Source organism: Numenius arquata, chromosome 5 (genome assembly GCF_964106895.1).
Source record: "Numenius arquata chromosome 5, bNumArq3.hap1.1, whole genome shotgun sequence".
Lineage (NCBI taxonomy): Eukaryota > Metazoa > Chordata > Aves > Charadriiformes > Scolopacidae > Numenius > Numenius arquata.
In genome coordinates, this window is record NC_133580.1 from 42,369,036 (window position 1) to 42,393,995 (window position 24,960).

The 24,960-nt window shown below is 37.9% G+C and overlaps 1 protein-coding gene across 2 annotated transcripts; it reads left to right on the forward strand.

The window, feature by feature from the left end:
• Positions 1 to 731: 731 nt before the first annotated feature.
• On the forward strand, positions 732 to 24,610 carry TMA16 (translation machinery associated 16 homolog). Of its 2 annotated transcripts, none has more exons than XM_074147456.1 (7): positions 732 to 1,049; positions 2,122 to 2,234; positions 10,278 to 10,315; positions 11,084 to 11,168; positions 12,291 to 12,439; positions 20,076 to 20,118; positions 21,514 to 24,610. In XM_074147456.1, the coding sequence occupies exons 1-7, from the start codon at positions 1,047 to 1,049 to the stop codon at positions 21,650 to 21,652; spliced, it is 570 nt and encodes a 189-aa protein (XP_074003557.1). In that variant the 5' UTR covers positions 732 to 1,046; the 3' UTR covers positions 21,653 to 24,610. The 2 variants fall into 2 exon arrangements, with proteins under 2 accessions (XP_074003557.1, XP_074003556.1); XM_074147455.1 differs by having other exon boundaries at positions 1,047 to 1,082; positions 21,514 to 21,891.
• Positions 24,611 to 24,960: the final 350 nt, after the last annotated feature.

The following is a 24,960-nucleotide window of genomic DNA, read 5'->3' on the forward strand; positions in this document are numbered from 1 at the left end:
CATCAGAATATTGAGGCACTACTGTATTGTAAAAAGGACTTTTATTCTACACTTCTGCATTCACCAGTCTTCACAGGGAGCGTGAAACAAAGTTGTAGTATGAAATTACTACTTAATACCTAAGTATTATGTGAAAATAATAGCACATGGAGGTGCCAGTGAATTTTTAATTATCACTTAGAAGCAGATCTTTCATACTGTAGGTAGAGGTTCGGTGGATCACCATAGCAAAAGAGAATTCCCTGTCTTAATATAAAACTTACGTTTACACTATGACAATAAAATAATACCAAATAAATAAATTAAAATCATAACAATTTTTATTGTGCTTTTCCAGAGGCAGGGCTTGAACAAACGCAGGTGCTGGTGGCCGTCAAGGCCTCCTCACCAGGGGAGGATGCCTGCCCCTGGCTGCATGTTCCTTCCTTCAATAAAATCTTCATCTTGCACTTCTACAGCGTGCCAGAGAGTTAAGGTTTATGGGGAGAGAGAAAGTTCGTCAGCCCAGGTGATGAAGTTTGCACAAACAGGGACGTTTTCGGTCACAATGTCCTTTCTGAAGCCTGGTGAGAAGTCACACAGACCAAACCAAAGGAGGACTACCTCCAGGCACTTCTCATTCGGTATTATAGAAATTAATTAAAACAACTTGACAGAAAAGAGTTATCGGCCACTGAAAAGCAAGAGGTAACGAGGCCTAAGGACGGCGCCTCCCTGCGGTGCTCGGAGCCGAGCAGTCGCAGAGAACTGTCCGCAGGCCCCGGGTCCGGGTGGTGACTTCCCACCACAACACTGCTTTGAGGCGGCCCCGCAGCAGCTCTGCAGCCCGGGCCGACCCGCGCCGGTGTGCTCTTGCTCCGATTGTTTTCGGGGAAAAAAAAACAAAAACCACCCAGCCACGCTCATACCGAGAGAAGCTGCTGCAGCCCGGGAAGCTGGTGGCGACCGCCCCGCCATCCCAGCGGAACGTCCGCCGCATCGCCCGGCCCGCTCGCCCGGAGCCCTTTGGCCGGTGCACCGCGGTGGCGGAAGGAGGGTTGCTCGCCATGGTACGTGTGGCGGGATGGGCATGGGGGAGTGAGGTAGGGGGTAAGGGGCTGGATGCCGGCGCCTCCGCCTCAGGCGGCGGCAGGGGCTTCTCACCCGGCCCCGCCGGCGCCCCTGGAGAGGCCTTGGCCCCTGCCCCTGAAACGCGGCAGGCGGCGGCGTGGGCCGTCACCGGCGGTAAAGCGGCCTCGGGTTGATGAGCTGCTCCGTCCCGTGGCGAGGGGAGAGCCCCGAGTCACCCTGCGTGGTCGCCTGTCCTCCCGGAGAGGCTGGCGGCGTTTGGACCTTGCCGGCAGGGGCTGGCTTCGCGCCGGGGGCCGCTATCGAGCGCCTCGGGGCTGGCGGCAGGGGGACGGAGGAGCAGGGTCAGCCTGTGGAACAGTAGTAGGCCCGGTGTCTCTCGGGGCTTCGTCAGCTGGCTGGGATAATTTGTCTTTGGGTTTATCTTGACTCTTTTTTTTTTTTTCGCAATCCTAAACACTGATGGTAACACAGATAACGTGGTGGACTTCAGTCTCGGTTTATTGGTTGCATTTGTGCGTTTAGCCTAAATGTTTTTAAATGTGCGAGTAGCGTTCCCCCTCAGTGCTGCAGGAACAGCCAGAGGAGGAAATCCTTTGGCAGCAGCCCGGTGTGGGGCACTCTCATGGGCTGTGGGGAGGGACAAGAACATCCTTTTTGGTGGTGTTGTACGAATGACATACGGCCTTTATCAGAAACTCAGATGCAACAATTGGGTAGAAGCTTGAATGGGGACGTTAACTGCAAAGGTACAGAGAAGTAATTTTAGTTTCTTAGCTGCAGGGTTCTACAAAGTAGGTATTTTGAAAGTAGTCTCTATGTAAGATTTCTTACAGCCTTTTCTGTGTTCCAGTAGTTTTGTTACAGCATGTACATGTTCAAGTAACTGTTTGTTACTAAGGAGGGTAAGATCTAGCTGGTGGAACTGGTAAATAAGCTGCTACAATAAGCTAAAAGCTTTTTGAGATGTTGATGCATGACCTTTCTAGTTTTAACCATGGTGTGTGCTCCTGTCTTCCCTTTGATGTTTTGCTTAACTCTATTTCTTTTCAGCCAAAGTTACGAAAAACCCAAGGAGGGAAGCAAGAGAAAAAAGTTATCCATCCCTACAGTAGAAAAGCTGCGCAGCTTGCAAGGGAAGCACACAAACAGGAGAAGAAAGAAAAGTAAGTTGAGTGTGGAAGATCTGTGTACAGACCAAAGGATAGCATCACAGCAAATATTTTTTGTTTGAGGGTAGAAGGCTGGTGGTGGAAGGATACTGTTATGCTGATATAACCTTAAGATAAAAGAAAAGCCTGTATAACTTAATACTTCTGAGCCATGTGAACTGTCAGGTTTTCATTTGTGAAATCAGCTTATACAAAGTATATAGTTCTGCTACTCAATTTTTGGTATTGTCGTTACAGGTTAGGTTTCTTCTCATCACAGCATTTTGCCTTTATAATCCGAAAGGCATGATGCTGGTGATTTCACATGAAGCTTAGTCACCTAGTTTGACTTTACTCCAAGATTTGATAAGAATTCTGCTTAGGGTCTAGCTCTTTGAAATGCTGAGTTCATAGAAAAGAAAACCCAGAAACCTTCCCAGAGGGACTTCTGAGTAAAATTGAATATTTATCTCCTCTTTGGTGATTTCTTGCTGTTGCACTGCAGGTTTTTTTTTTCTGGTTTTAGGTTTTACTTCCCTCCTCTACAGAGGGAAAAGATAGCTGAAGACTGGCCTTTGGTTTCCAGTCTGTCTTAGCTTGCAAATTGATATGCTATGATTGTTTGTTTGGAAAGTTATTAAAGTGAACTTAAACCATTTTCTGTCAAAGTACACTAGTAGTTGGAGGGACCATTTGAGCTGACCTCAAATATTCCTGTTTGAAGATGTTAAATTAGGACCTCCTGATGCGTTGAAATATTCCTCAGAGGCTGTGCAACTTTATGGTTGGGGATGGATGTACAACCTTATCCAGAAGAAATTTGTAAGACTGCCCTAAATAGAAAAGGGCCCTTTACAAGCATAGCTGTGTCATGTAGCCTCAAGCAGAGCTGCTGCAAGAGTTTACAAGTCACGTGTCTTGAGGATTGGACAGTTTCCTAATGTGCAAGAATTTTTTTCTGCTGCTTCATGTTTTGTCTGTTCTCTCAGACTATTGATTGTAAGTAAGTTTTTATAGTAGATTATTTTCCTAGTGCTAAATTGACTACTTTGCCCCTTAACTCTCTCTTCTTGCTTTGTAACTGTCACTTAGAGAGCTTAATCACAAAAGATCTCTGAATCATACTTGATTCTTAGTGCTCACATCTGTGACTGCCGTAAAGAAAAACATGCACAAGGAAACTTCCTGAGTGAAGAAGTGATGTACTGATTATTTATTACAACGTGGCACACTCAATCAAATCTTTTAGTGGTTGTCTCTGGGTAGAATTATACTGATACAGACACCTGTGCTGACATTTCTTGTTAGAGTTCTATTTTTGGTTCCTCTTGCAACAGCAAGAAGTTAAAGCAAAGAACTCCCACTGGAATAGTATTCTCCTGTTTAGCCTGCCCTGTGATTACTTTTTTTCATGGAGAAGGTTTTAAGGTATATGTTACATATTGCACAAGGAAATCTATTTCATTGCAGATAAGAGAGTACCAAATGCATCACTTGTTTCTCTGCTTAATGCATTAATATTGCAGCAATTAGGTCAACCTTTTCACAAGAAGGGATGAAAAGATGCTGGTTTTGTACCGACTAGGCCTCGTTACTGAGGCAGCTAGATTTGGCAAGTCATAATATGCAAGTAATGGTGCTGCTAATTCTAACACAGGTGCTTTTTCTGCTGAACAGCTGAAAGGTTTACCACTTTAAGGGTATTCAGAGCAGTGTAAGGGTGTCTTGGACTACTGAGGCCACATTTGCAGCAGCAGGCTCTTCGTCTGCTGTTAACACTGCCAAGTGAAGTCTGCAGGGCAAAATATAGAATTAAAATTGTTTTAGGAGCCAGAGGCCACTTAGTAGTTTTGAGCACCCAGGATTCAGTGTGCTGGAAATATGTCTGACATTCTAAATGATTCTCTAGGCTTCTCTCTCGTAGTAAACAATTGTATCACACCATATCCTTTCTAGGGTGATCTTAACCATTTAGTTTAGTTTAAAAAAAAGTTCCAAGTCTCCCAATGACAGACAAAAAATGAATTTTTTTCATTTTTTGGAAGTTTCCTTTCTTTTAGCACTTGTCACCAAATTCAATTCTAGGGCAAGTTCTGTTCAATGTATTTATCAACAATCTGGATGCAGATGTTTAGATTGGACATTAGGAAGCATTTCTTTACTGAGAATGTGGTCAGAGACTGGAAGAGGTTTGCTAGAGAAGTGGTCGATCTTCCAAGCCTGTCGGTGTTTAAGAAGCGTTCGGACAGTGCCCTTAACAATGTGCTTTAGCTTTTGGCCATCCTTGAATTGGTCAGGCGGTTGGACTAGACGACCATTGTAGGTCCCTTCCAACTGACGTACTCTATTCTAAATGTATTAATTTCAAGACTTGCTCATCTGAGAGTTGGTTCTAGTGCCGAGTCTTTACTATGTAGATTTCTCTCTGTACTTGCCAGAGTAGATTATGACTCATAGTCCAGCACATGACAATACCAGTCTTTTATCTGCACTGGTCCCTAAAGGAATTTTTAAAAGGAACTTATTTATAAATGAATTTTCTACCTGTTTAAGAGACAGTGGTCTTTATAGTGTAATTAGGCACCCTGTTCGTTTCCTCTGAAATGTAGTAAAAGGAGCTAGTCATGGCAGCAGAATCCTTCCAAGTGAAACAAGACAACCGCCATTTGGTACATGTCATGGGTTACCTGAGGAAAAAAAACCACTATTTTATGAAAAAACATTAAATATTGGCAGCGAAGCAAACTAATAAACAGTGAGCTTCACACAACCCAATGAAAGAGCAGATGGTTTATCCTCAACTCTTGTGGGGATCAGTGAAGCCTAATGCCTTCACAGAGCAGAAATGCTTAATAGAGAGAAACTCAGTTTAAGATTAGAGGATGTAGATAGCTGTCCTTTTCCTTAGGCTCTGTTTCTTGATTTCTTGCATTTTCTTTTTCAAGATGTCTTGCTATTTCAGGTGCGAGGCCTCTAGGCTGATGGTAAAAGATGTAACCCTTCTTCTGCATAGGGAAGCTGTTCCACCAAAAGTAAGGTGACAGGCTGGACCATATAAAGCGTTTTGTGATAGCAAAATGGCCTATCTGTAAATCAGATCTCTACATCACACAGTTCTGGGTTCTAAACATTTAACTAGTGTGGTTCATAGGTTTGCACTTTTTAGATCTGTTTTGTTGTGATGTTCTAAAAATAATATGCATTAGAACATAGACAATTGGAAGATTTATTTGCTGTACTGTCTTGTCTTGAAGATCAATTTAGCTCAGAAGACATGAAAAATGTTGATTTCTTTCTTTCTCTAGTGTCTGTAAAAGTCTTGTTAAGGGTTCCAGTTTATCTTGATAATCAGGAAAGATGAGGAGGGACTGTTTGTTAGGGACTGTAGTGATGGGACAAGGGGTGACAGTTTTAAACTGAAAGAAGGGAGATTTAGATCAGATACTAGGAAGAAATTCTTTAGTGTGAGGGTGGTGAGACACTGGAACAGGTTGCCCAGAGAAGTTGTGGATGCCACTTCCCTGGAAGCTTTCAATGCCAGGCTGGATGGGACTTTGAGCAACCTGGTCTAGTGGGAGGTGTCCCTGCCCATGGCAGGGGGGTTGGAACTTGATGATCTTTAAGTCCCTTCCAACGTAAACCATTCTTTGATTCTATGGCTTCTTAGAGGACTCAAAATGGGAGGCAGTATTCCCAGTATGATCTCACCAGCCCTAAGTAAAGAGGATAATTTCTCTGTACAGGCTAATGTCCTTCTGCAGCATGGAAAAGCTGATTCTTTGGTCTTCCTTCAAAAATAAGGGTCAGAGACGGTCAGTGAATCGACAAAGTTCATATGGTTAATCTGTGTTACTTTAGTTCAACTGTGTATTTACTTGCCAGATGGTGCTTTAATTGTGGTTGGCTAAATTTGTGCAATGATACTTCTTGAACAGGTGTACATTCTATCTGTTGACTACTATTCAATAAAGGTATTACTTTGGGTGTAGAAAGCCCTTGAATGGCACGTTTTACCTCAGACCAGGACATACTGAAAGGTGAGAATGTCTTTTGTAGAAGTATCAGTAAATGTTTGCCTTGGTTTTGGGTGTGGGTTTGTTTTGTTTTGTTTTGTTTTATTCCTTTGGTACTTGGCTGGAGACAGGATTCAGGACTAAAGACAGTTTACGCTTCTATTGACTTTTTTACTTTTCTGTATGATGGAGGAAGAGAAATACCTGCTGTGAACATTCCTGTTTATGTTGAACAGGAAAGGAAATTGCATTCAGCTATGAAATGCATATTTGAGTATCTTTTGTCCAAACAGGATAGATAAAAAAAGGGGAGATATTACCCACAAGGAATTTTAATATATAATGCAGCACTGGGAAGAAGGAAGGAGAAATTCTGCTCTAAGTTGCAGAACTGTTTTACAGGTTCCATTGTCCAGATACTCTTCAATGCAAACATTCTCAATGTGATATGACAGTAATAATAAGCTTATTGTCCAGATACTGCCTGCACTAGAAAAGACCAATCTTGACCATAATAAGAGGAGACAGACCACTTGGTTTTAGAAAATTGACTACAGTCTTAAGTTGTCTTGTTCACTTGAATTGCACCTTTTTCTTGCCTGCATCCCTTTTCTCAGTTCTCCTGAAGGTCTACTGAGCAGCAACAAATTCCAGTGTATTACTACCAGTTTATTCTCTCTTAATCTACATGTGAATTCTTATCCCTGTAGGCACCTTATTTGCTCTGTTGAATAATTACAAAGATGTTTTTATGAGACAGCAATAGCTGGTTCACTGGCGCCAGTAGAACACTGCTTTTTCTATACTTTAGGAAACCAGACCATAATGGGATATTTCTGGAACTTCTCCTAGTAGTGATCTACCAGCAACAATCATGTCTTGTTTGCAAGTGCTGAAATCTCTCTCTGGTTTTGTTAGCTAAAGATGATCTAGCACTGGATTATGTTTTTCCTGTCTTTCCCCCCTGAATATACCTTTCTATTATTATTATTACCCTTCTATGATTATTAATATACCCTTTCTATTGTGCATATACTGTAAATTTTTTAGAAGTCTATGCTTTTTCATTACAAATATACTAGTCTAGTACTGTCATGCTCTCAGATGTGAGAGCTGAGTTTTTACAGTATTTCTTGGTCTGGCATGAAGTGACCCCTTAGGAGTAAGCAGTAGGCTTAAAATATCTCCTTGTGGAGCTCTTTGTTTGTTTGTTTTTCCTCAGCTTTTTGGTTATCTAACCTCTTAATCTCCCTTGAGCCACTATGCTTCTACTTGTGCTGTTTGCAGCAGTGTTGCTTTGAGATGTACTCTTGCAGGTTCTTTACGTGGAACTGAAAAAAATGTTAGCTCTTAAAATTATTTGGTTTGCTTACAGAAATAAAAAAATGAACTGAAAAAAAATCAGAATTTTTAATTCTTATAGAGGGATTTTCATATGAAATTATCCTAAAATGCTTAACCAAGCCATTGATTGGTGCGCAAGCTAACAAAACCAGAAATATGTAGGGAGAAACATGGAAGGTATTTAGCAACCTGAGACAAGAAATAAGGAAATATGTCCTGTCAACCATGAATTACTTTTTTTAATGAGTCTATCTCAGTTCTCAGAGCCATAGGTAGCATTTGTACGTTTGGATATTGTGGGGAAAAATACTAAATTGGTAAACTGACTCAGCAAATAATTATTCGTTGTTAGTATTTAGAGTAGAACAGTCAAACCCAATATCTGAGATAAAAAGGCACTGTTGGAGCATTTTAACGTTTTAAGTACCTAGTAAACATCAGGAAAGCCACTGTTCATCTGTCTCAATAATCACTGCATCAGCAGATGATTTTTGGGAGGCAGGTAGAGGAGAAAATCATTAAGAAGCAATAGACTGCCAGGAAATTGTATCCCTGTCCTCACCTTCTCTTTCCCTTGAGCAAAAGATGTTACTCATTGTGTGGAAGGAGATGAGAGGAACTTTCTTTGACTTACCTCATTTTGTTATTCTCTCTGCTAATAATACTGTCTTCTAGCAGTCACTGAGGTGAGGTGTTTATGAAAAGTACAGTAAGGCAACATCTGATCCTATCATTCAGTATTTCTTATACTGAAAGAAGCTGTGTACACCTAGAGACTGAAGGTTCTTCTTCCAGAAAAAAAAATCCTGGTTATATACTTCATTGCCTCGCTACATAAACAGTCTAGTGAACCTTGCAGGAGCAAATAGTAATTTGTAGTGTTTTAAAGCATATATAGAGGACATAATTTATGATTCTAATCAGGCAGCATTTCTAGGCGGCATTGTAGTTTTCTCCATGGCAACGCTTTGCAGTTGTGCTGGGCTGGCTGTGTTGCTGTGCAGGTTTTACAGCAGGGACTGCTGTTGTGGAGTTCCACTGCGTGGAGTGTTTCCTTTTCTTCGCCACTATTACTGTTCAGAACTCCCTGCTGTAAGCCCTCTGTACATAATTTTTTTTATGCAGGCCCTACCATAATTTTTTTTGCAGGCATCGTCTCAGCTGAGTTTTAAAGCTGACTTCTAATTCTCACTCTTTTTTTCCTTTCTTTTTTACATTGTCTCATACAGGTCTGTCCTTTAACCCACAGGAGTGAGAGTCGGTTTTGTTTTAACACTAAAATCTTTTAATTAATCAGCCAGCTTTGAGTTTTTGTGGCATGTATGATAGAATTCTAACGCCATGCCTGACCTCTCTAGACTATTGTATGAAAAATGCTTATCCCACATGCTGGGATATCTATAGAAGCAAAAAAGCTTTTTAAATGCTTGAGTGGAATTCTTAGCAGCTCGCACATGCTCTGCATTTGTTCTTATGTATCTTTTAGATGGACTTCAGAGGATTAAATACTTCTTGAAAAAGGTAGTCTTTATTTTAATAATGTAGGTTTGTGGCCAAGTGGCACAAATGTGTTTGTCTCTGAAAAGTAGGGCTTTCTCTTTCGATCTGAATTTTTGGGGCAGGTGACAGACTTCTGTGCTCTGAGCTACCTCAATTAGCTCTAAAATGCTCGTTAAATTCTGTAGAGTACAATGAATTTAATGAAGGAGCGCATTAGCTTTGAACTGTATTGAATTTTGGCATTATTTGCTCTTTGTCAATTATGTCCTCCATGATTTTCTTTATCCTTTATCATTTTTCTTATTAAATAATAAAAAAGCCAACAGTTTTATCAGAGGTCCTTGTGTACATACACTGAACACACATAGCTAAGGTATTTTTTCCAGTGACAAATTTCATACTTATCCCAACAATGTGTTATTTTCCTTTCTGGAAATAAAGTGACATTCAGCAAGATTCATTGCTGCAGACTGAATCTGAGGACAAAAACGCACAAGACACTGTATTACCTGTCAGAAAACTCATGTTCTTTGAGAACTGCTTAATAGGATGGGATTTAATCCTAAACTGAATTGTGTACACACATCCCATAGACTACAGAAGACTTCAAGTATCCCACCAGAGATTGAGGTGGATTTAAAAATACTTTTGAGGTGGATTTTTTTCATCTTTTTTTATGAAGTTGTTAATTTTGGTTTCTCAGCACATTAACTTTTACTGGTCACTAAGCACAAACTTCTATTATTACAAGTTTATTAAATACCAAAATCAAGCATTTTCACATTGTATGCTTGATTTGCAAGGATGCAGTGCATTGAAAACATTTTGTTCTTGATCTCCAAACTCATTAGACATACCAGCAGAATATTAGAAGTACTTAATGAAATTATTACAATGGAGGTCTTCTGTGAAATTCCTTTTGCTGTGCTGTAAGAAAAGTGCCATGTCCTAATTTCTTCCAAGAAACTGTTTGACTTAATAGGTAAACTGGACAAATGTAGTTTTACCAAAAAGTAGAATTTTTAGGTAAAGCAGAGCAAGTTTTACATTGTTCTGAATTTGGCCAATATTTCTATTTGAAATTTTACCTTGACTTGCATTGTGACTCCAAAAAAATTATTTTTGGAGAAACCATGACTTAATTATTTGTATGGTGCTCATACATATACCTTGGCTAATGTATCTGTTTTTTCTTTGCTAGGTTGAAGACTGACAAAGCTTTACGTTTGAGTATCATTGGTGAGCAGAAACTTCTGTTACTGAATACAGTATTCAACTTTTTAGTATAGATTTTAAGTTTTACCAACTTTATAGATACTCTAACTAGAGTTTTTCTCTATAACCTGACTCTGTAATCTTAAAATAGATTTTGAAATGCCAAAGTACTTGGCATGTTCACTCAAGTAGTATATACAGGATTGAAGTTGGGGCTGAGTATAGCCTAATCTTTAGTCAGTAGACATGACAACAGGGCAATATAGACCAAACATCTGTTTTGTACATCTGTACATGTATTTATTGTACTTGTCTTCATGCTTTTTTTAATTGCTTGTAGAAAAGGATGATATATGTGGGTTAACAGACACATTCTGCTAGCAAGTAAATTCAAAACTTTGAGACACAACCTGGAATATTTTTCTCTTTCATATGATTGACACTGCACCTTTTCAATTTATTCCATTTAAAAATTGTGATGATCAGAACTCTTGCTTAGTCATTGTGTTGTTTTTTTCCCCTTGGGGCCTTCCTAAGTTCTCATTTTAAACACTTAATTTCTAGTAAAGCAAAGTGTAATGTCTTTTTTCCATAAGGAAGCTATAAAATACACCTGAAATGATGTTTCTATTACAGCTACTTTCATACCTGGTACACACAATATCAATGAGTCTATGGTGCCATTCAAAATCTTGAAAAATGGGGGGGTTATTTCAAAAACTCTGAAAAACTTTGATCTGTGTCAGTGTTACAGTAATGATGTAATCATTAACGTTAAGTTTATTCTTGTAGGAGAAAAATTGCAATGGTTTCAAAGTCACCTTGACCCCAATAAAATTGAGTACACAAAGAAGGAAGCTGGCGAACTAATTGAAAAGTAAGACTGGTGTTAAAAACAGGGTTAAAAAGCTTGATTTGTCTTTTAAAATAATGTTCTTAAATAAGATCTGTAAAGTGGTGATGACTCAGAGGAGGACGTTTTATGTATTACTATTAATAATATCAAGTAGTTGATTTTGTTGCAACTGAGGTTAATTATATATTGAAAGATGTATATATTCACACTAGAATAACTGCAGGAAGTCGTGGTGTGGTTTGGTTTTTTATTATTTAAGTATATTCTGCTTTTGTATTGTGTGGAGGGCTCTAAATGATTTGGATAGTAGTAATTGCATGAATTTGCTAGCTGGGTTATTCAACAACACTTAAATGCACAGATTTCATCTACTTACTCCTTTAATTTTTTTGCTGAGAAGCTTAAACAGTACTCAGGTGCATCAGTTTTCAGGACAGAAAACACCAAAATTGAATCTGCTAAGAAGAAACTCAGTTGTTTCTGTGCTGCTGGATGTATGTACCCGTGGCTTGTTACCATTTTTCACCTGCTAGCTACAAAACATAATATATATGTATTCTTACATAGGTGTACTATATCAGTTTCCTTTCAGAAGCTCTGACATATTTCTCAGGCTGTTCGTGCAACCTGTAAGCTGCTAATCAACACTAGTGATACTGCAAAGGAAATAAAAGCTTACTTTTTGGATTTGGGTTGGATGTTTGTGAGATGGTGTAAAACACATGCCAAAGAAGAACTTTATTTTATTTATTTATTAAATGATTATTGAGTGGTGCAATTCAAAGTTAGGAATACTTAAATTTAACACAGGTCTTCCAGAGCAGGTGAATTATAATAATGTGGGTGTTTTGTTTTATGCATATGTTTAAAAAGCAGAGTTTATGTTTAAAGCATAATGTTTAAGGAACATAGTTTAAAAGCAAATAAAAAACCTAATCCTTCTGGAAGCCACAGATGATTCAAATGAAGTTCTAAATGGAGCTTTTACTTTTAAGATTAATAGCTTAAATCTAAGAAACATTTCTGATTAATTTAGAAAATAAATGCAATTAGTAAAATAGCTTCTTAGATTATCAGAGTAATTCTGTTTTGCAGAAGTTTTGCTTGACTGCATCTAGCATAAATGCATTTTATTTCTTTCAGTTATATGTGTCGATTCAGTGCTGAATTGGAGCAGATCGAATTACAAAACAGTATTAAAGGTAGACAAGGAAGACAGCACGGTTCACGGGAAACTGTCATCAAGCAGACCATAGAACGTGAAAGACAACTCTATGAAGGCTATGGAATAGGTATGTAAAAGCATTAGAAACAATCCTGTGGTCACACCTTCTCCTGCTCACAAGTCTGGAATCTAAATGAGATTTATAGGCATTATTTTTATTTTTCTCTTTAAAGGATTTATCTAAGTGCTAGGTATTTATGACTTGCAGAGGAGTTTGGGAGGAGGGGCAGTGTGAAGAAAAGGAGAAAAAAAGATGGAGATCTGAACCATATTTCTGCTTTATTACTTTGCATTTGTGCATCCTTGCTATTACTGCCTCTTTAGTGCAGGCATATATAACATTTTTGAAACTAAAGTGAGATTTAATGCATCTGTTCAGATGCATCATAATACAAATACAAATTCTGTTCAGCAGCTCGCTTGGACCTTCATTATATACAAAGTATTTTTACCTTAAAAGGGCATTTCAGTGGGTGTGCATGTTTTAACATGCATTAGAATGAAGACATGATTTGCTCCTGTGGGGAATAACCAGCATCACTTTCTCTACAAATTAATTGCTGTTTTTAGGTGGGCTTTGTTATCTGGACTTGTGCCAATGAAGTCTTTATATACGGCTTTCTCTAATACTCTTGATAATATACAAACTTCCTGTTAGGGATAAACCCATGGCCTGACTTGCCCCTTTCTGCCAAGGTGGATCAGTGGCATGAGGAACTTCAGCAAGTTTCATATCATGTAAGAGTGGGCTTTAGGGCTCATAAACTTGAAGAGAACCAAAGCCGCTGAACTTGTGGGGCTAAAACATCTTCAGAAAGAGACCTTTCATTCCACAAAGGTTGAGATGTATTTCATGTGGGAGAATGATTGCAGCAGAAACTGTAGTACTGATGTATTTCCAAAATTTGAATATTTCTGGAGTATTCCTACTAAAATTTAGGTATTCCAAGAAGAAATCGTGGGCTATTGTGACACATCTACCCTACAGACTCTACTCTACAGACATAAATAGTAATCCACAAGTAGAAAAACACATTTTTCCCCTTGTTCTTCTGGGACAGAGGAGTTATACTCCTTTCTTCGACTTACTGGAGAATGGTGATGGAGGGAGTGTAAATGGTCTGTGTGTGTGAAGACCCTAACACTTAACCTCTTAATAATCAAAAATTCACAAAAACTCTGAAGATCTAAAATTTAAAATCTTGTAGATAAGAGCCTAGTTGAAAATACTTGTGAGTTTTTAAACATTCGCCTTGGCCATTATCACAAGTTTGTGTAAAATCATAATCCCAGATATTCTTGTTGACTTTTTTATTATCATTCACCTCCCTTTGTGGTAGCCATCTGTGCCAGCAAATTAGATAATAAATCCTCCGAGGTGCACTCGTGTGAAAACCACAACATTAAGGTGCATAGTATTCTTTAAGAAGAAATACTTAAGCTCTTTCTGAAAGTATTTTCTGGAGGTAGTACACAGATACAAGCTACATGTGAGAAAGAGAAAAGACTGAAAGTTTGATAGCTGGAACTAGGCTGAAGGGAAGCAGCAGTAATCTGGTTGTGTATCGTATTCCCCTGTCCCCCAATTTATATTGTACCAATAAGGAAAATGAATGGCTTTAAAATTTTGCCAGTGTTAGTACTTTCACAACCTGCAGTGGCAGAGGAGTTCATCTGTATGACTTTATGCGTAATCTTTGGTGTCTTAGAAGGGGAGAAAAAAAAGTCATAGAAGAATAGATACTATTAATGTCATCAAATAGCTCAGTTGTATAAAATCTCCTTTTTGGTTTTGCTTTTAAATTTTAGTTCTTCCTTTTTTCCTTACTGCTTTGTGGAAAGCTGTCAGAAAAAAAGCAATAGGACTAGATAGAAAGATGTCAAATGCACAAGCACAACATACAAATAAAGAAGAATCCAGAAATACTGTAAGCAAAATTTGAGGTTATTATAGTATTAGTAAGTAAAGTATTCAGAGAGCATGGTGCAACTTCACATATTAAATACACTCTCAAATCATTCATTATTTGTTATCACAGCTGCTGCAGGTTTTGCTCTCTGGCTAGGACAGTATTCATTCAGAGAAAATAGTTGCAACTAAATACTGTAATTAGAGATTGGGGATAAATGGAAATCAGCTGGAAACTGTGCTTTTATGCTCTAGCTCATTATTATCCCTGAAAGCTGTAGTGAGTGGAGCTTTTACAACTGACTTAGTATTTGTTGGGTTTTTTTCTCCCTATTCTTGAACTCAGTTATTTCTTGTATGCGTGTGCATTTGCTATGAAGAGACTACATGATACGAATTGTTCACATTTAGGAAAGTCTCCTAAAATTTCATGCTCTATGTGTGTGTGTATATATATATATCAGATATATGTAAATGAAAAATTAATTCTTTACTGGCTGTATACAAAAGCAGTAGATATACAAAAGCATAATAAATTTTAGTCTTTTTTTTTAAAAAAAACTAACTATACAGAGAAAATTCTGTCTTATCTGTGAGGTTGTTGAGTTTTTTTAGCAGCAGCTTGTCACTTCCTTACTCTCTCAATATATCTACATTAGTTTTACTGCAGTTTTCTTCCTGATGTTTTCGTGTGTTTTGGTTTTTTTTAATCTGGTCTTACATGTTTATAGCAAAGCTATTGAAAGGAAATCCTAGATGTTTACAGGATATGCCCTTGGAACTCAGAGTTAGCATGCTCTCAGTTGAAATGCGGCATAATTATTTCATCTGAACATCATACATTTTTGATAATTTTTTTTTAATTACCTTGCATGTTGTCTCAGAAGCATAATGTTAATCTTGGGGAAAAATAGCTCTTAAAGCTAAATGCATCAGTTTTATTAGTTAATTCTTGAAACGTCAGGTTATAAGTAAATGGATTTAATTCAGATGAAAATTGTATGGTTTACATGTATCTGGTAGTGTAACTACTGTACTGTTTGTTAGCTGCTGTTTTCTGTAATGATCATTATTGTGTAACTGAATGGTTCCTTGTCTAAAGAGCATCTACAGTTTCTAACATCCTTTTCCTTTTTTAACTTCAGGCTGCAATATCATCCTTTGACCTGACTTGGGTGTTTCTCTGTATGACAGTTCTCTGTCAGGTGTTTCTCTGTATGACAGGATGTGGTATATATGAAGCCTATATTCTGTGCAGAGCACTGACATTTCAGTTCTTGTGAGATTTAGGTAAATCTCTTGTTCAGATCTTTTCTTTGGGTCAGAGAAGTGGTTACCGTTATGAAGAACAGTAATGTTTTTATTAACAGCATGCTTCTGGAAGGAAATGCAACATCTCGGCAAACTGTCACAGAGCACTTGGTTAAACAATGATGCTGTGGGATACAACCGTAGAAGGACACTCTGACACCAGGATTGGCTCCTCTGTCCCCTTTTTCTGTAGTTATGCTGTAGAAGCCCGTCAGTTCAAGCCTGTGCACAGGGGCAGGATGGGTTAGACCTACAGCTGACAGAAGCTTTTTACTTCTACTTACATTAGAACTTTGAAATAATCTGGTCCAGTGCTTCTCCATCTGAACAGTTGGGAAGGTGCTGACTTAACAGTATTTTACACAAGTTCTGTGTTATAAATTAAGATCAGTTCCTTTTGCTTTTTCCTTGTTAGGAAATGGTGTTAAGCACTAATATCTTCATGACAAAGTTTGAGAGCTAGCGTGCTGCTTGTTCTTCCTCAGAAGAGAGATAGGAAAATACAACTATCTGAAAGGGTCAGAAATATGAAAAAAATGCTTACTGAAATTTTCACTGCTTCCTTATAACACATAGGTTGCTAAATACTTCATCTTAGAAATGCCAGACAATATCTGTTCCCCAAAATACTGTCTTCATTTCTTTTCCACTAACTCCTGTGTCATATTCCTCCGTCTTCCATTTTTTCCATCTTCAGAAAAGCACGCTCCTGTGACTTAACATTTTTAAAGCACACTAAGAAGTTCACTAGTAGCAGCAAAAACCATGACACTGGTGCACGCGAAGGAGATACTTCTGAGTAAGACAAGTGTTATTAATCTGAATATACAGTGCTACTTCAGCTTTCCACCATAATTTAAAAAATCAGTTACTGTGCAGTGTATAGTTATTTTATTTCTACACGCATGGGACTAGAGTTTCTAGTTCTGTTCCTAATCTGACAGCTCTGCCCTTTGTACTGTATAATGCATTGCAAACACACATGTAAGCATAACTTAAAAATTTTGGCACTGCCAAACCAGTAAAGACTTATTGAGTGCCAAATCTTGGTTTGTAACAGAATCTCCCCCCTTTCAGAGTGCCTGCTTTCTCGTGACATTGACAGGCTAGATAAAACTGTTAGAATATTCTCTTTGCAATAAGTCCTATGTAAGTTAATAAAAGCCATTAAATGCTTTCCAGGGTGTTTTTTCATCACACAAAGCAATTGAAAGGGCTTCATTTGAAAGTCTTGTCTAAATGTCCTGGTTTGTCTGGGAATAACACCGAACTGTATGTTGGATCAGTGGTTTGATAAAAGGAACAACTACAAATCTCAGCATATTTCTGGGGCAGTTGGCCCAAATTAGCATGGTGACACTTCTGCCAAACTCACTGTATACATCACTAAGCTCGGTGCTAGAAGCAAACTGAGTAGGCATTGCTCCTTGTAAAATACCTGAGAGAAGGGAGGAACTTGCTCTCATGGGGACTAGGATGTTTCAGCATTTGGCACCGTGCTGCCAAGACTGCAGATAAAAGGACTGCAAAGCAAGCAAGAGGACCATGGCTTTGTTTCGATGCTTGGTTGGGAAGGATGGAGCTAATGTGGCATTGATGTCTACCCAGAACCAAGGAATTGGCAGACAAAAAAAGGGTTAGGTATATGTTTCTCTGCCTTGCCTTGCTCAGTTGTGAGCAGTATCTGTTTACTAAAAAGCAGGCTGCAGAAATCACTGTAATTGTTATCAATACATGCATCGGTACAGGCTTGGGGAAGCGTGGCTGGAAAGCTGCCTGGCAGAAAAGGACTTGGGGGTTCTAATTGACAAGCAGCTGAATATGAGCCAGCAGTGTGCCCAGGTGGCCAAGAAAGCCAATGGCATCCTGGCTTGTATTAGAAATAGTGTGACCAGCAGAAGTAGGGAGGTGATTGTCCCCCTGTACTCAGCACTGGTGAGGCCACACCTGGAGTATTGTGTCCAGTTTTCGGCACCTCAATACAAGAGAGATATCGAGGTGCTGGAGCGGGTACAGAGGAGGGCAACAAAGCTGGTGAAGGGCCTGGAGAATAAATCATACGGAGAACAATTGAGGGAGCTGGGACTGTTTAGTTTGAGGAAGAGGAGACTGAGGGGAGACCTCATCACTCTCTATAACTACTTGAAAGGACACTGTAGAGAGATTGGTGTTGGTCTCTTCTCACAAGCAAATAGCGATAGAACAAGAGGGAATGGATTCAAGCTGCAACAGGGTAGGTTTAGACTGGACATTAGGAAGAAGTTCTTCACAGTAAGAGTGATCAGACACTGGATCAGGCTGCCCAGGGAGGTGGTTGAGTCACCATCCTTGGATGAGTTTGAGTTGTTTAGATGTGGTGCTGGGGGATATGGTGTAGGGAAGAACTTTGTAGAGTAGGGTAGATGGTTGGACTCGATGATCCCAAGGGTCTTTTCCAACCTAGATGATTCTATGATCTTGCATATATTATAGTTCTTCACTTGGTAACTTTATAACCCAGTGTAAAAGGAAGGAATATTTTTCTGAATAGTAAAGACTATCTGGCCACAAAGACAAGTTACAGGTATCATCATCCTACGTTCTGTAGCAGCAAAATCATCTATAATGCTGCATTGATAGATGATCTGATTTATTACTGTAAGACTTGAAAATTGATAGATGAACAAAGGCAGAACTGTGTGTTCAGAGTTCAATCAAGGACAATCTAAGAAGTTGCGGATATGTCACATTTTTAAGAGCTGAAATAAAAGAGGGGATTTAATGTTACAGAGGTAGCAAGCGTCTTCACTAAGAAATCTGCTGGCTGTGAAATCTGTACAGTTCATGAGCAGTAATGAGGTATCTTATACTGTGCAAAAATTTCAAGGCTCCTAAGGCATAAATCTCAATAAACTAGTGAAGATGTTAAACACAGGTCACTTGTAGTACTTTCAGATTGACCAAGAAAAGAATGACACTGCATCAAGGCAAAGAAACTTAGGCATCCTAGGTAAAATTCTGCATGAGTTTATAAACTACACATCTAGTAGTAACATTTTGGCTATTCCTGGAAGGGGACAGAGGGGGAGATGGTGTTGAAAAGATCTGTCCCATAGGTCTCTGTACAAGATGTTTGCCTCCTTTTTCACTACCAAAGGTAATAAAGATTGTTATGAGTATGTGTCACTTATTTCTGTTAGTGTGGAAGACTGCAAACTTTCAGTCATCAAAACTATTTATGTTTGTTTCTGTTCAACCCAGAGGAACATCATCTCATGAGAGGAGACATGCCAGCAATCCATGTAAATATTATGTTGCATTTATTGCAGTATTTAACATGCATTCAGCAACCACAGAATTCTAACTTCCCAATATTGAGTGGTTTATAGAAGTATTTAACAATGGAAACTGTAATTGCGTTAGAGTGAGATTAATTGTTATCAAATAGCCATTCTTTGCTCTCAGACTGTCACATTGCAGGTGAAAGGCAGTAGTATTGTATTCTAAAATCCAAGAATGTGTTCTGTTTAAACACCTAACATCTTACTGTACTCTTCCCAGTGTTTATATTTTAAAAACACACAGATACATATTCTTGTACTGCATGGTAAATTTTATAAAGTGTATTTAACTGTTTGTTACCCATTCTTACTTGAATTACCAGAGTTACTTTCCTGACTGTACTGTTGATCTGTCTTGCCTGCAGTGGTGACTTAAGTGCTTTGAAATTTTTTTCCAAAATCATTTCAAAATACTTATGGACCACTTAGTACTCGTTCATTTAGAGTGAGGCTTGTATATTTAAGGCCGGGCTGGATGGGGCTTTGAGCAACCTGCTCTAGTGTAGGTGTCCCTGCCCATGGCAGGGGGGTTGGAACTAGATGATCTTTAAGGTCCCTTCCAGCTCTAACCATTCTATGTTTCTATGATTTGGTCAGCTTTGAAAGTAAGCTTTCTTATTTTACCTTTTATCTGTTGTGCATATTTATAGTAAGTTCTGCAGAGCAGAATTGTCTCTTTATTACATGGGTGAGTGAATGTCTGTTTAAAAACTAGTATAACCAGACCTTGATCGTGGTTGAGGATCTCAGTTACGCTTTTGAAACAAATAATAAATTAATTATTTTCCTAGTTTCTTCACTGGACTTAATTTAAAGGGAAACTTTAAGTGCTTAAAATGTTGCTATTTCTTGGATGTTCCAATTAAGATAAAATGAAACACCGTCTTTTTATTATTTGTCAGGATTGGCTTTTCAGTAGCCGGTACATTGAGTTCTGGAGCAGTTCATGGGTATAAGTTCACTTTGTTTTATTTAGCAGCGAGAGGTCTTCCTGTTTATACATTTCTCTATAAACTTTCTAATATGAATCCTCATTCTCATTTTTTTGCTTTTTAATCTCTGAAATAGTATGTTCAGCTCTGTAGCTCACATTTCTTTCTTTGAAATGAGACTCACTTGAATAATGTAACACATCTAATAGAATTTAATTTCATTCCCATTAGAGATCCCAGACATTATGAACAGAAAGCATCTTAAATTTTTCAGGTAAGTTCTTTTTCTTATTACTGCTAATCTGTTTATGCAAAGCAGCGTTTCTGAATTTGACATGTTGTATGTCTTTTTTTTTAAAAAAGAATTTATGCAAAACTGTCAAAGAATGTCTCATTTGAAAAAGCAGACTAGGTATGGTGGTGTTGCTTTGGCGTTTCTTAGCTCTTAGAAGCTAAACACTGGTGACAGTTGATCATTAAAACATTGGAAGGGTTAGAAAGCTTCAACAGTTAGAATTCCATTTCTGTAACTTAAGTATCTTTTTCTCAATATTCTTAGAGAATATTTTCTCTTTAACTAAAATCCTCACCTCACCTGTTCACTGATTTACACAAAAAGGATTAGTATTTACTATTAGTGTTTAAGGATCAAGACGTAGACTTCTTGACAAATGGAATTACACCATTTTCTTACCTGAAAGGAGATTTCAGATGGTAATTGTAGTCATATAACATAGTGACCTAAGTTATTTATAGTCAGAACTTACCATTAAGTAACTAAAGCAGCACTAAGTTCTTAGTCATGTTTTCTAAGATCCAAGTGTGGGTGTAGTACAGTAGTATTTGTGTGTATATACTAACTGAAAATCTGAAGTGAATTGACAACTTGCATCTAGTTAAAAGATCTGGGAGCTGTAAAACTTGGTTGTACAGCTGGCTCATCTGGGCCACAAGCCAGTATGCCCAGGTAATGGACTGAATGAACGTTCTTGCTGACAGCTCTATCAAATGAGATACTTTAAAGGGGGAAAAAAAAAAAAAAAAAAAAGACAAAAATGCTTATATTGCAAGGAATGATATACCACTAACTCCTAGGGGTGGTATGTAGCCACAAGTCATAGTTATAGGTGCATTTACTGTAATCAAGAAAGCGTCCTATTAATTGAGTACTGGATTTTACTTGTGATATGTAAATGAAACTTCCTCCTTCATGCAGCCTTTTGAAATAATACACTTATTATGTGAATGAATGTATTGTAACATTTTGTGTTGTCCCTTTGAAGTCAGTCATAGAAGATGTTAACAGTTTTTCGGTTGCTTACAAGACTGGGAGTTTAGTGTGTCAAACCTAAAAGCAGGTGGCCTAAAGTAACTGAGGATACAAATAATCTGTGGGAATAAGGTGAATCATATATTTTTTGTTCAGAATGTCAAATCTGAAAGTACTCAATTCTTCACAGGGAAATTATAGCTGCTGTAGTATACAAGATCAGGTGAAAATGTTGGTGCTTATTCGTACTGCAGTGGGACTGATACTGTAATTGAGAGAAGTGGCCTCACTTGAGTTAGCATCTTCTAAGGAAAGGTGAATTAAATCTGCCATTCCTCCATTCCTTCTTGCTATTTCTCTTCGTAATTGTTTTTCAATTCTTCTGTTTTTTTCTTTAAGAGAATGGGATGGTGATCTGAGGAAACTGCCAAACATCAAAATGAAAAAGCTCTCAGCTAAGGATGCTGCTTCTAGTAACCCTGAAGTGGCAGATGTGGAAGCTAAAGAAGAATTGAATAAAGAAGAAGAGGTGGTCTAATGAGCATCAGCTGATTCAATAGCTGAAACAGCTGAATGGAATTGTAGGAAACTTATTTTAATTATCACAGAAGAATAAATACTAACTATATTTCTAACTATATTTACAAAGGCTTTGCTAGTTGCATTTTTTATGAGCTCACTGTGTACCTATGGTAGAGAGTAAACAGTAGATTACTGGGTAAAGCTGTGTATTATTGGATTTAAAAAAATTGAATATAAATAAATACTTAAAACCTTAATTGTGTCCTTACTTTTCATACTCTACCTTCTTTTTAGGATGCAGGCTCCTGAGTTGACAAAGCAATTGTAGTTTATATCTTGGAATCTTGACTAGTTGAGCACCTCTTTCCTGGTCATAGAGAAATTAGGATTCAGACACCTGTTAGAAATACCTTGTGGTGGGAAATTGTTACCTTCTCCTGGTAATGGCAAAAATGTATATCATTTAGTATATAAATAGCAGGTACCCTGGTAAATGGTGGGGGCAGCTAGTGTCAATTTTTATCCTTCTCTTGATGGTGGTGGCTGAGATGTCTCTAGGTGTACACAGTTCTGTGGAGAGCAGTGATAGACCATCTCACAAAATTCTCTGCTGCGTGGCACAGAACACTCACCTTGGGTGTAAGAAATGCTCTCCCATTTGGTGGAAATGTATATGCAGAAGATGAGATACATGGAGCATCAGTTCATCATGAGAACTCTTAGCTTGTACCTTCTCTTGTATACAAATCTGTGTCAGGAACATAGCTGGAAAGACTTCAATAAAATATTGAGTATTTTATGTTTTGTCACGAGAATTACACTGTCCTCACCACCCTGCATTGAAGAATTCAGATCAGAAGCCAATTAAAGTCCCTACACTCTGTTTTTAAATTTTTTGTCCTTTTTCTTTTTTTTTTTTTTTGCTGACCTCTCTGTTGAGAAAGCCGTGCATTTAAAAATTAAGTTGCTTAGGACTTTTAAATAGCAGGCTTGCTTTATGAAGCAACTCTTTCGATGCCTTTAAATGTGTCTTTCAGGAAGGTTCTTAGCAGATTCTCACTTTTAGTACTGTAAAATAAAATAAAAAAAGAGGAAAAAAGGGCAAGGGCAAAGCCAGGGATAATTTCACAGCAGGCATTAAGTAGGCCATCTCTGTTAGTGTGGATTAGATTGTCTGGGCGCAGAAGTCACAGATGTACTGTCTGTACATGTAGGAGACACCGTTTGGATGTCTTTTAATTATGTGGAAATAGTTATTCCTGGTGGATGATCTTTCTAGTACTTGATCCCCAACACAGTTCTCTGTGTTAAACAACTAGGCTTTGTCATGGTAAGTAGTTCTGTGGGTTTCACAGATTTCTCTTACAGATATCTAGATGTGTGTTTTCTTAGCTATGCAGTGTGTGTTTCTGATAAGTGTTATTCTGTTAACATCTACATTAAGTTTTTCCCTCTTTACAAAATATCCTTGTGCTATCCTTTCATGTTTTAGGAAACCAATCTATTTAGGTAATATAGAATTAACCATTGTCCTCCTTGAATTGATCTGAAGAAGAATCCCGATTAAATTTAACAGACCTGAGGCATGTGTGTGTGATCTAATGTATCTTCAGATGGACTGCAAGTCTTAAACCTGGTTAGAAGTGTTATCCTCTGACACCAGCCATATCTCTAGGCCGTCAGATCAGTGCTTTGTGTTTTAGAAATGTGTGCTGAAGTTCAGGGCAGGCCTTTGATATTTTTTTATGTAAAAAATGTGTGGTGGAATTCAGCTTGTTTTGATTTATAAAACTTGAGGTATTAAACTCTGATGGAAGCTGAGCCAGAGTAATTGGTCTGAACTAACGCTGTGCATGTGTTTGTTTCAGTGCTTTGACAGATTTTGCTTTTCAGAAGATTCATCTTAAATTTTTGCTTGTATAGAATGATGTGCTTTGAAATTGTAAGTAGAAACATTGCAGAAAAAGTCACTTTCCCATCATATTCAGTAAAATACAGAAGGAAAATAAGCAGTAAGGTAACTAGAAGGTGTCACAGTAATGACAGTATGTTAGGCTGACATCCTGGTGAATGGTTTAAAAAAGGTTGTCACGCAACGTTATGAAGAATGAGATGTTCGATATTCCTTGAAACAATTCAGCAATAAGACATTATAAAAAATTAATTATTACTTTTGTGGTTGATGTGATAATCAAATATTTGAAGTGATTTCTTTTTTAACATTTCTTATTCACACTTCAAGAACGTGTTTGAAGTTTGGACTTAGTGTTGAGTTTGTGGATTTTCTCCCTTGAAGTCCATGTATTCACTGCTTGTTTAGCTGGCTTTTAAACTGTCTTGTTGACCTACTGCGTAAGTAATGAAAAAAGAACAGTTTCTCTGTGTGAACATTTTACATTGAATTATTAGAAAAAATCATCTGTGGCTATCAAGTATTCATATTTGAATTGAATCTAAGCTTAAGATGGTGATGTGAAAGACCAATTTACCAGATGAGTTTTGTTGCAGAATACTAATGTGTCAAGAGGAGAGAACAAAAAAAAAATGAAAAGCAAGCTATGTATTTATCTATTTATTTTTAATTTCTGTACTCAGAGGTTTTGTGCTGTGAGGGGGTGTGTGTAGAGGAAGTCTTTTGCCTCACGTGTTACTGAGTCAGGATAGTGGTATCTCTTCTATTGGTTTCATAATCCAATCTTGCCTGTGCTTTGGAGCCAGCTATTAGGGTTTTGTATGTTGATGAATTTCTTCCTTATGGTGGAAAAAAAGGATGAATGCTCTTAGGAGTTCCAAATTGTTATTTTGTTTCTTTAAAATTAAAATCTAGAAAGCAGCTGCTGTTAATAGTGGGAATGGGAAATACTTATGTGATGTTCTCTGTTCTTACAAACTTGCTTTAGGGAATACCATGAAATTCTGTTCATTTGTAGTTAAGGTTTACAGACTTCGATATTAAATCCTCTATTATAACTCTATAATTGACAGGGTTGGGTGTTTTTTTCTTTCTGATTAAAGATTAATGTTATGGAAGATTTCTTTCATTCTTAACTTGTCAGATAACGCTTCACAATGTGCCTGTGGTTTTTTTTAGTTTTTAACTGCAAAGTTGTAATAGTTAAAACTCAAATTTCTGTAATTATCAGGGCTTTATATTAAATATACAAAATTTCAAACAAAAAGGTAACATTTGCACATGGAAAGCTACTTTTATATAAAAACGTTGGGGGTTTTAATGTACTTTCTAATTTGTTATACTGTACTTTGCAGTGTACTTACTAAGGTATACTTTCACACCAGCCAGCTTTGGAGAGGTAAGATTTCTCT